Source organism: Colobus angolensis, unplaced genomic scaffold, assembly GCF_000951035.1.
Source record: "Colobus angolensis palliatus isolate OR3802 unplaced genomic scaffold, Cang.pa_1.0 Scaffold9, whole genome shotgun sequence".
Taxonomy (NCBI): domain Eukaryota; kingdom Metazoa; phylum Chordata; class Mammalia; order Primates; family Cercopithecidae; genus Colobus; species Colobus angolensis.
This window is the reverse complement of record NW_012122931.1, coordinates 3,020,184-3,032,057: the sequence shown is the minus strand read 5'-3', so window position 1 is coordinate 3,032,057 and position 11,874 is coordinate 3,020,184. Positions and strand designations below refer to the sequence as shown.

The following is an 11,874-nucleotide window of genomic DNA, read 5'->3' as shown; positions in this document are numbered from 1 at the left end:
AGCCGAGATGGTGCCACTGCACTCCAGCCTGGGCAACAGAGCGAGACTCCGTTTTGAAGAAAAAAAAAAAAAAAGACTGATAAAAAGGCCAGGCGTGGTTGCTCATGCCTGTGATCCTAGCACTTTGGGAGGTCGAGACAAGTGAATCACTCAAGCCCAGGAGTTCAAAACCAGCCTGGGCAACATGGTAAAACTCTGTCTTTACCAAAAAATAAATAAATAAATAAATTAGTTGGACGTGGTGGTATGCACCTGTGGTCCCAGCTACTCAGGAGGCTGAGAATGGAGGATCACTTGAATCCAGAAGGTGGAGGTTGCAGTGAGCACAGTTTGTGCCATTGTTGCACTCCAGCCTGGGTGATAGAGTGAGACTGTCTCGGGGAGAAAAAAAAAAAAAGAAAAAAGACTATAAGAGACTACTCTAGAGTCTACGTCTACAACAGTGACTGGAAACTGCCGACTGGTCACTGAAAATCAGTTTTCAAAAGTCAAAAACGGTATTTGGAAAAGTAGTTCTCCAAATATGTAATACTTCACTTCCATGTTCATTTTATTCATATTGAAAATGATTATAGGCCGGGCGCAGTGGCTCACGCCTGTCATCCCAGCACTTTGGGGGGCCTAGGTGAACGAATCACTGGAGGTCAGGAGTTCGAGACCAGCCTGGCCAACATGAAACCTTGTCTCTACTAAAGATAAAAAAATTAGCCGGGCGTGGTGGTGGGTGCCTGTAATCCCAGCTACTGTAATCTCCTGCTGAGGCAGGAGAATCACTTGAACCCTGGAGGTGGAGGTTGGAGTGAGCTGAGATCACGCCTGGGCAACAAGAGTGAGACTCCGTCTCAAAAAAAAAAGAAAGAAAGAAAGAAAATAATCACAGAGAAGGAAGGGCTTAAATGACCTTTGACAAGTCAAAATACAGCTCTGGCGCTCAAGTAAGAGAGGAAATTAACTGAAGTTGGGAAGAGGTGGGGTACTGATTTCAAAAGGTCATGCTGGGATATCTCTTTGACCTTGAGTGGCTCAGCCCCCCAACAGCCAGGTGCTAGACTGGGTCTGGTTTTCAGAGAAAAACATTGAGGGTCTTTAAATTCCTCAGATTTCCTTCCTTCAAGAGTCACAACCACCTCGGAGCTACAGGCTCCCGGTGGAAAAGCAGCCCCAGAACCAGACAAGGTGACAGGGGTCTATCTCTTACCTGAGATTATAAGACTACCTGGAAAAGAGCCATAATCACCGTCAAAAATGGTCACCGTGAGCCATTAGAAATGAACACTTCTCCAAGCGACACTGTTTCCCCACTGCCTCCTGGTTACCTAGTTCTTACCAGGTACTTTATATACTTTATCTTACTGAATCTCTCCTCAAATCTTCAGGGCAAATATTTTAAAACCTACTTGAAACTCAGGGAAGTAACTTGCCCAAGGTTATACAGCTTGAACAAGTGGCATTTACGTGGAGGTTTAAATGATAAATGCTACTACCCATTCAGGGACAAAACCAAAGTAATCCTGTTTTATAATACATGCTCAATCATTCAAAAAAAAGAGGAAAGACTCCCTTGAACAACTGAATGGGTTATGTAAACGATGGCGAGTCAGTGTAAAGGAGCGTGCAGCCCCTCCTCCAGTGGGCTGCCGACACCCTCGTGAGTGCGTTTCCCCTCTGCACAGCTCCAGCTCCTCCCAGCTGTGGGAGGCTCTCTCTCGCCACCAGGGCATGGGATTGTAAGGTGCCCCAGGCCTGAAGGGTTGGCGAGAGATGTTGGAAGTCACAGCTGGCTTGTGGGTGGGAGTGCAGAGAATCCTGTCCTCCCGTGGGAGGCAGCTCGGATGACACGGTGCGCAGGAGCCGGGGAGGGGCAATGGGTTGGGGTGGGAGTCACGCCCTTGCCGCCGACTCTACTGCTCTAGCTGGGCCTGGGTCTCCACACCTGTGAAAGGGGTAAGGGGCAGCCATTCATGCCTACTATGGAGGGCTGTCATGAGCATTAAGTGAGGATGATGTACAAAAAGCACCCAATAAGTGTTAGCTATTATTACTATTAGACAATAACAACAAATGCCAACATCATAGTGTCTCGATCGCTCTCACTGCCTGTAATAACTCCAGCACGAAAAGCTCCCAGCCACAGGCAGCTCCTGTCCATCCTCTAGATGCTGGCCTGTCTCTTCCTCGGGGAGGCGTCTCTGATCACCCTGAGAAAGGAAGATCATCATACCCTTTCATCGCACCCTGTGCCATCTCCCTTGGCAGCGCTATACCACATGGGTGTGCCTTTGTGTTTATGGTCCTGTCATCCCTAGACTTTAAGTGCCATAGAGCAGGGTCTGGGCCAGGTTTGCTCATATTCCCAATTCTCTCTCACTGCCTAGCACACAGAAGCTTCTCACTAAATGCTTCTTGAATAAATGAAACAAAACTGAATTTGTAAAGCTTCTCACCTAGAGAATCTCTGTTCTGGCTGAACTATCTTTAAAGCAATTGTGGAAAAGTTATTTGCTCCGACATTGACAGGTTCATAATCTATAGGTTTCTCTCTCTTGTTTTTTTGTCCCAGTCACTTTGAAAAATCAAGGAAATTTTTCTTTCAGACATGCCTTTCAACTAATGAAGTGGTGCTGTAATGACTCCACAGAGGAAATGTACTTGGGACTGTCACAAAGCTTTATGAGTGGAAACTCACTCTCCTCCGTTTTGGCTACTCTAACTTGTGAACATCTCATCAGAATCAATTTGATAGAAGGAAACCTTAATAATGTTACCTGAAAAATAACAATTTTCAATAATAGCATTTTCAGAAGCCTGGACAGGAACAACAGGAATGGGTGAGCCAGAGTGACTCGGGGCTGCTGATAAAGCCCCAGGCCATGTCCCACACTGCCCTGCTGAACCCAATGTGCTACTGTGAGGACCAGACAGGATAACGTACGTGCCTGTCCTCCAAATCCTGGAATGGGCCATCGGGTCTGATCACAACAGCCACCCTGGGCTACATCCTTGCGTCTCGCTGCCCTAAGCAGATACTAGTAACTTTCTGGAACGAAGGGAACATGGGCAGGCTGGGTGCAGTGGCTCATGCCTGTAATCCCAACACTTTGGGAGGCCGAGGTGGGCGGATCACCTGAGGTCAGGAGTTCAAGACCAGTCTGGCCAACATGGTGAAACCCCACCTCTACTAAAAATACAAAATTAGCTGAGTGTGGTAGCTCACATCTGTAATCCCAGCATCCTGGGAGGCTGAGGCAGGAGAATCACTTGAACCTGGGAGGCAGAGGTTGCAGTGAGCCAAGATTGCACCACTGCACTCCAGCCTGCGTGACAAAGCGAGACTCCACCTCAAAGAAAAAAAAAAAAAGGAGAACATGGGGGAATTCAGAGGAAAATACTGATGTCATCCAGGCAAGCCCCCTTTACATGAACTCCATGACCCCAGCAGACACATCAGCCTCCCCTTAAATGCTGCTGGGGGTGGAGGGCCACCCAGATGTCCTGGCAAACACACATTTCATTCTGGAGCAATTTTCAATGCTGAGCAATGCTTTCTCAGCCTCTCTCTGTAATTTAAGCCCTTTGGGGGTCCTTATTCTACTCTCCAGAGCTGCTGGGGAATGTTAAGCCAAGGAGACGGCTTTCAGGAATTTGTTAGCCTGGTTGAGTGGGAAGGAATTTTTTTGACCTGGGGTCAACACCTCAGCTGTAATTATGGACTGTGGGGTTCAGAAAAGAGAGGGACGCAGGTTTTTCAAGCCAAGAGATCTGTTTACAAAGCATGCATCTACCACCACATAATTAATAATAAATAGCAGCTAAGGCCTGACTGCTCCGTATGTGCCAGGTGCTGTTCTAGAAGCATTATGTGTATTGACTAGTGTAATTTTTCTTATAACCCTGCGATGCACAATGCTATTATTATCCCTATTTTATAAATGAGTTACTTAAGGTGCAGAGCAGCTGAGTAAACTGTTCAAGTTCATAGACTAGCAAGTGATGAACTTGGGATTCAAATCTATCCAGGCGCTAAGGCTGGCCCCCTTTCTACTACATTCTACGGCCTCACACAACAGCGGGATTTCCACTGTCCTGCTGCCTGCAGCCCTGGCCCTGACCCGAAGACCCAGTGGTTCATGTCCAACGTTCTGTCTTGCTCCCCATCCACTAGGACTTATTTTCTCTATTAGGATTTGTCCCCCTGACCCCAATTCCAGACTCTCTATGGCCTCTGCTTCCCATCTTCACTAGGATTCATAATTTCTTACGCTGTTTGTGACTTCTCTGGATAGCAAATACACAGACCACATCATGGATGTCAAGTAAATATAGAAAGCTCCATTTCTTACTCAACTCACTCCTGCTTTTCTACCAAGAATCCTAGAGGTTCCCAGAATATGAAAAGGTAGCGCTGATATGATATGCTGGGAGCTTTGCTTAAAGTCATTGTGAAAACGATCTCCATTGCATTTTGTCTAGCTGGTAAGCATGCTCAGCTAGCACAATGCTACGAAGGCTCACTGAAGACTGAAGGCAATGCTCAGTAAGGGCTGACTGCTCTGGGCAGCTTTTCCGTAAGAGCCATTTGCACCAGTCCTGAGAGAAGTAAGTAGTTATGGGATAGTTATGGGATACAGCGCACCAAAACCAGAGACGCAGAAAGACATTCTAATGTTTGAAGGTTAGGAGCAAGATCTTATGTGACAAGCACCAGCAGGCAGGCTGCTCTAAGTCCCTCACCGGGACTGTCTGGAACCTGCACCGGTACCTTCACTCCATCCAGCACAGCCTTGATGACCCCCTTCACAGTCGTCACCATCTCCTTGTCTTCTGAGTTCACACCTTCCAGCATCACTTGGTCAGACCAGCGAATGAGGTTGGCGAGACTTTGGTACACTCGGCTATAGCAGGAAGAGAGGGCTGAGCTACAGGGAAGAGAAGAATGGAAAAAAAAGAAAACCTAAAGCATGACCATCACTTAGCACAGAGCCAGCTTCTTGGTGACGAGGGTGTGTTTCCCCATCTTTCTTTGTGCAAAATCCACACCGCCTTTTAATAAGCAAACTTCTCCCATGAGCCTTTTTCCTTATATCCAACAAAGATTTTGTGGAGCTTTATATTCTAATCTGTGCTTCAAAATTTTTTCATTTCCAAAATGGAACATTACAAAAATTCCACCACGATAGTTAAGATGCTTTCTCAAACTTCACATCCTTCTACAAGATTCTGATCACATGTCTCAAGGAGTGCCCCATCTTCCCCTCCTTCTAGCTGCTAATCACTAGACCAGGTCCAGGGAGTGTATACTGACTGTCAGCAATTAGAATAAAATCTATTTTAGATGTGCCACAAGGAGCCGACAGGTTTGCAGGATTTTAACAGTCATGAGCTCAAAACAGGTCTGCAGTTTATTAGAACTCCTCCGTCAGGGGGCCAGCTTCATCATCCTCTGCATTATAACCATGAGACGGACGTCAGGAGCGCACGAGTGAAGACTATTTTGAGAATAGTAAATCGGGGCGAGGGGACCTGTGATGGTGGTGGGGATGTGAGGGTGGGAACGCAGGTGAGTGTGTGTGTGTGTGTGTGTGTGTGTGTGTGTGTCTGGCACCACACTACCAGTTATACTGTGATGCCAGCGCCCACGAACAGAAGCCCTGAGTGCCTCAGTGATTGTAGAGTAGCAGTCGAATGGAGGTGTTTACATCTTTCACATATTTTTAAATAACTAATTTCCCTAGGAATTGTGGAAAGGATTATTTTTCCATTTCAAACAATTATAACAGAGGAAGAGCAACAATATAGAAAATGTAAGTGCTGAAACCTCCTCTAGTCCAAAAAAAAAAAAAAAAAAAAAAACACCAAAATGCCAAAATGATGCAGACATTTAGGAGCCAAAGATGTAACTTTGAGGAAAATATATAATATTGTAAGATAGGATTTAAACAGGTTCTAAAAACAAAGCCATTTAAAACAAAAATGTGAACCAAATAGTGCTTTAATGAGAAGCTCTCAGAATCAGGTAAGGAGGAAACAATCATTGCAAGGGATCTAAAGTTTCCATTTAGCCAGGCGTTCCACTCTGCATGTTCCAACAGAAGGAAAGGGTCGGAAGCAAACTTTCTTTTTCTTCTGAAAAGAATGAAAGCAAACTTATCAAGTCCATTAGAAACAAACAAACAAAATTCCCAAAGGAGCCCCAAGAAAGCCAGGATTGGGCTACTTTAGAAGACGATATGGATGGAAAGTATTTGTTGTTGGAACTACACTCTTAGGAAAGAGGATGGAGAGGGGAAAACAAAGACCCTGCAGTCTCTCCTGGGGTTTTGGACCAGAGCTGATCTCATCCTGCAGGGGAATGTGCTTCTAACGGCAGGGCTGGACCTCGCTCTGCTTCCTGGCAAGGCCAGGTGAGGCCTCTAGACAGAAGCCTGCGGCCTTCCCGAGGTGCTGCAGGAGGATTCCACCGGAGAAAGCATCTCACTGTTACACTGCTGGTAACCGTGAGGTGAAAGAGGGGAAACACTTTTATTCACTACTTCCTTTCTGCCTGCATTGGATGCTAACGTTTCCCTGAAGGTGCTGGAAATGTCCAGCCTTCCTGTCATTAGCCTGGAAGCAGAAGATTCCTGTGTCAAGGGGCTAAGACATAAGAAAGGAAGGAGAGTTGAGGACTATAAAAATGCCATCTGAGGCCCAGCTGCTGGCTCATTTCCACAATGCAGCAAAGCCCTCCGCGTGTGACGAGTGTAACTGTTGCTCTCACATGGGCCTCCGGGTGCCTCACTCGGGAATCCTCCATTCCCAGCTCATGCTAAGAGCCAGCTGCTTGTTGGAGGCCAGCTTATCACCGTCCCAGGAACTGAGGTGAGGGCGGCAAAGGGCCTGCTTGCAAGGACCCGCCTCGCAGAAGAAACGGGAAAGGACCTTCCAGCTCGCAAACTGCCCTTAGGGAGGAAAGAGATAATGCAAAGCATCTAAAAGGAGCATCTGAGGAGGTATTTCCAATCACTGTGGGAGACCAAAAAGCCACCTCCACTAGCCTGAAAGAATTTCAGAAGGAAAACCCCTTCAGCAGGATGAGTCAAAGGACTACCAGAAAACAAACCATATTTCATGGGTCCTTACAGCCACACCCAGGCACTTCCCATTTTCTCCCCTAGGAAATGGTTATAGACATTCAATGTCAATTCAGAGCCACCCCTCAACAGACACAAAATACCCCCAGCCATTACCATGTGACCTGATCAATTCTCACCCAGAGTTTGCAAGTGACCTCCAAACAGCGCCCTGGATCTGGGCAGCAAGACTGCTAGCAGCACCACACTCTGGGTGTGAGGGTCCAGGGGACACTATCCTGGACTCTCCCAAAGAGGCTTAGCGCCTGAGGGTGCAGGGTGAAGTGATCGCTCCCCTCTTCCCACTGTTCCCCTCTCATCCACGCCCTAGGACGTATACCCTCTGCCCCTGACTGCCCGAGTCGCTGCCCTCCCCTCCCTGGGACACACCAGGCCCAGTGGCCTCAGTGCCTTTGCTCTTGTTCTCCTGCCCCCACTGCTAATCCAACTGCTGCTTTCCCTCAGGTCAGGCTCCAAGAACTACCCAGTCGAGGTTTCATCAGATCAAGTCCAACACCCATGTAGCTCTCCTTCCTTCAAACTCCAACAGAGCTTCCTCTCTGTACCATAAAGCAAGAGCTGTATCATAGAACAGAGGGAGCTGATTTGTTTCAACTAGGCTTTAACTCTTCCAAGGCAGAGACTACCACATGAGACCAGGTCCACAAGAACATGTTCTAAAAGGGCATCCATACATCTGACTGTGGCATGATGTCGCCATTCACTCCCAGGAGCCCAGCACCGAACCCTTCTACGAGCTGAAGCTGGATCGACTCTGGGAAAGACAGAGTGAAGACAAGCATGTCCTGCTTCCTCCCCGTCACCAACCAGTGCCAGCGAGCTTCTGGCCAGAAGACCACAGTCTCCACGGGTCAGCTGAAACTCCAGGGTGGAAGTGCCAGGGCAGAGTTTCTTGTAAATAAAGACATTATTTGCTTTATCCCCCAGAAGAAGAAAACTATGAACTTCATTGCCAAGTTCTGAAAGCAGTTCATAAAAGCTTAGCCTCACGGGGCTAAATGAACACTAAGCCATCTTGGGGAATTGTGACAGAGAAGCATTTATCCTGAACAGGTACCATGGAAGAAAAACAAAAAAATGCGCCAGCCTCTTAAGAAAAAGCTCCTGCTAGGCTTTCATTTCAGATTACATTTGGTACTGCTTTTCTTTTCACATTTAACAATAAATACAGGACAAGCTGCTAACTAACCTGTAAGAGGAAAATGCACTCCAGCAATGAAAGTATTACCCAACAAAAGCTTCCTGGGGCAAAGGCTGGCTTCATGTCCCCTGCACGGAGTGCTTGTAATTTTATGTTGCCTCAGCATCTGTTTTAAAATATGTTTAGCTTTCTCATACCAGAAGTAGGGCTCACGAACCCTTGACAAGGTTCCTAATACTACGTCCCACCTGACTGGCTCTAGCCGGTGGCCAGACAGAAACTACAGGCATCTCTGCCCGCCAGCAGGCTGGCTCCTGGCTTACCCACTGCTCCTTTAAACAGACCATTTGCCTGAGAACTTAAAGTAACCACCCCTTAGTCACAGGCTGTGCCTCCTGAACGCATGCCTGCTTGCTTTAAACCCACCAATTAAAGCTCACTGCAGGAGGCCTGTTTGGATAAGGCCCGCCCTGGACCCAATAACCCCAGTAAAGGCGCTGGTCCACAGGGTCCCTTCTCTCTCTCCCAGCTTGTGCTTCTTCGCCTCCCTGTGTAGCCTCCAGGCTGCTGTGTAACCCCCAAGGTCTAAGGTACTAGAAAACTCTTAGCTTGTGAGCCTGCAGTCCAGCCCCTGCCAGTGAAGCCCGCAAAGAGCCTCATGCAGGTGGAGGCCCTGCTGGTGCTCTTCAGTCCGGGCCTCGGGTGATGACTGGAAACAGTAGCTTCCAGCTGACAGATAATGAAACTCAGAAAGTTTCATTCAAAATAGGCTCCCCCCACCCGCAGTGAATCCAGGCTCCAAGTCTGGGAGGTGTCCTGGCTTGACACAGTTAAGCGCTGCGTGGCCCACGCTCTAACAGGAGCTTCCCTACCTGCCACTCTTGGCCTAATCATCTAAGCAGCTGGACACTGACAGGACTGAGTGGACATGTTAGGTGACTGAGGGCTTCAGGAGAAATGTATCCAAACCAATGTGACTACTGCCAATGAGCTAAGGCAAAGAAATGACCACAAACTTACACTGTGGCCACATCCCTAGGGATGGCAGAGATGTATCCCGGGCTTCAGGAGTAATAGTAGCCTTAACTCTGAGATGGCATCAAGGGACAGTTGTGGGGGGATGGGTCGGGGAAGGATGAGGGGTGATGGAGTCCTTTTCCTGACTGTTCCTAGGAACCTTGAGTTTCCAGTGCCACCAAACCAAGATGCCTCTAAGGCTTCCATTGTTCTGACACAGCCAAGGACTTCAGAGCCACTCACCTGTGCTGAATTCGAGGATCGTTCTGCACCAGGGGTAAGATGGCCTCCAGCACCTTGCTGGCTGACCCTGGAAGCATCTCCAGTACCTTCTTATCAATTGCCATTTTGTCCACAATGGTCTTAAAGTAGCGTAGGGCACTGACAACTTCCTTCTCTTTCTCCTCCAGCCAGCTCAGGTTCTGAAAGGAGACGTTCAGCATAAGGAGGAGGAGAGAGATTAAAGGGAGCTATTTTGAAAAAATAAAGGAACATTTTCTTTAAACCAGCTTGAGATCAATAGGAATGGAAAGGCTCTTGCTACAGAAACCAAGCCAGGTCATTTTTCTAAGGACTGTAATCAGGAGACAGAGGGTAGAGCTGAAGGAAGAAGGGGGCTCGGACCAAGAAAGCTCATTCAGAAATTTCTGAATTCCCTTTCCAGACCCTGAGGTCTTGAAAACCACTTCTCCTCCTGTCTATCCTCATCAGCCACACTGACAGACCACCACTGACCCAATTAAGTAGAGTGAAGACTAATTTGCTGATGACTTGGAGAAGCGACAGTCAAGGCCCATGGTACATCTGTATCCTGTAAATCACATCAAGAAACTCCAGGCTTTTGTTTCAAAGATCTGAGGGACTGTGTAAGACCAGTCCGGCGCATGAGGGGCTGAAACCCATTCCCTGAGGACTCCTCACTAGGTTCCCAGATTGTTCACCCCACTGAAGCCCCCACTCAAGGAAATGATATGCTATTCCTAAAGGTCCTGGAAGCTCCCAGAGCTAGAAGGGGCAGGAAGTCTGGGCAGAAAAGGCAGAGAAGCCAGAGCAGATGACACTGCTTCTCAAGATTCAATGACTACTCATGCAGCGGGCACCAGCACCATTCATGCTCCCTCTGCTCCTGAGAGAAGGAGAAAATACAGAGCCCTGCGCTTTCCAGTGCTTAAGCCACAACCCCAAGCTTTTCTCCCTGACCGTGGGGGGCCTTGGATCCAGTTGGTGGGTCTATACACCCTTTTCGTTCTTCTCTCCAACTTCCCCTCTACTTGCCCAGATGTCAATGATCCAGGTCTCAGCTGGCTGGCAGGGGAAGGAGGCTGAGAGTAATCTACAGAAATGGAGTCTCTGAACCTGTTCTGGTTTGGGAGGTTGTCCTTTAAAAAAAAAAAAAGAGTAGTCTACAGAATGGATAAATCCCCAAATGGACAGTGTACTCAAGTAGTCAATTACATGTCTAGTGTGAATTAAGAGGGGTGTGTATGAGGCAAACAGCCACCTGCAGGATCTCAGAAGTCTAGAGGATGTAAATAAAAACAACTGAGGGCAAGAAGGTAATTTCTAGAAAAAGGTGATTTAAACAATATAATATACAAACAAATGGTAGAAATTCATAAAAAGTGCCTGATTCTGAACACTAGCTCTTTTCTTCTAAAACAGTGCAGACTGGCCAGGTGAGGTGGCTCACACCTATAATCTCAGCACTTTGGGAGGCCAAGGCGGGTGGATCACTTCAGCCCAGGAGTCAAGACCAGCCTGGGCAACACAGTGAGACACTGTCTCAATTAAAAAAATAAAACAAAGTTTAAAAAAAGGTGCAGAATATCATTTTAAATATAAAACAGTTCAATAGTGGAGGCTTTTATTTCATGGGAACGTCAAAAGAAAAATCTATAAATGGCTACTTTTAGTCAGACAATGTGCAAAAGACCGGGTCATTTCTTCCATCGAGTCTTTCCCAAAAGGTGTCCCACAGACCAGAAGACACAATTCTCCGCAGGTGGGGGAAGTGCCCCCTCCTCATCCCCATCCCTGGGTCCTGAACCCTGGCTTTATTCTTCTCTTTTCACTACCTGACAGATTTGTTTATGGTCTGTTTCCAAGAGGCTGGGCGCTTGCTTTTCCACCTTGTGGACCAGAGCAGAGCTCTCTGCTTCATGTCATCTGCCCGGGGCAGGGAGGAACCTGAGTGTGAAGGAGTCACAGTGCCGACAGACCTCAGATGTGCCTAAAGCCACGGTCAGCCAGGCAAGAAGAGGACTATGACAGTAACACTGCCACCTTAGCACATCAGAAAAGTGTTAGAGACCACCAATGATGAAACTTGGTGAAGAACAGGAAACATTTTAAGAAAATGTGTCATCAGGTTTGCTGGGGAGAAAGTGGCTAATCTGAAGATGGGAGGCACTCGAAAGCGGCAAGGCACTTCAGAGCAGAGAGTTTTTCTGCCATCACAGAGAGATCAAATCAGCCGTTTAAGAGTCAGGCTGCTTGGCCGGGCGCGGTGGCTCAAGCCTGTAATCCCAGCACTTTGGGAGGCCGAGATGGGCGGATCACGAGGTCAGGAGATCGAGACCATCCTGG

The 11,874-nt window shown here is 47.6% G+C and overlaps 1 protein-coding gene across 1 annotated transcript in view; it reads right to left on the bottom strand.

Moving 5' to 3' along the window:
- RAPGEF1 (Rap guanine nucleotide exchange factor (GEF) 1) overlaps positions 1 to 11,874 on the bottom strand; it is a 130,981-nt gene that overhangs the window by 60,010 nt on the left and 59,097 nt on the right. The window contains exons 4-5 of the mRNA XM_011931182.1: positions 9,532 to 9,710; positions 4,760 to 4,916 (exon numbers count right to left, since the gene is read on the bottom strand). Of these exons, the coding sequence (XP_011786572.1) occupies positions 4,760 to 4,916; positions 9,532 to 9,710 (336 nt within the window). The remainder of the gene's footprint in view (positions 1 to 4,759; positions 4,917 to 9,531; positions 9,711 to 11,874) is intronic.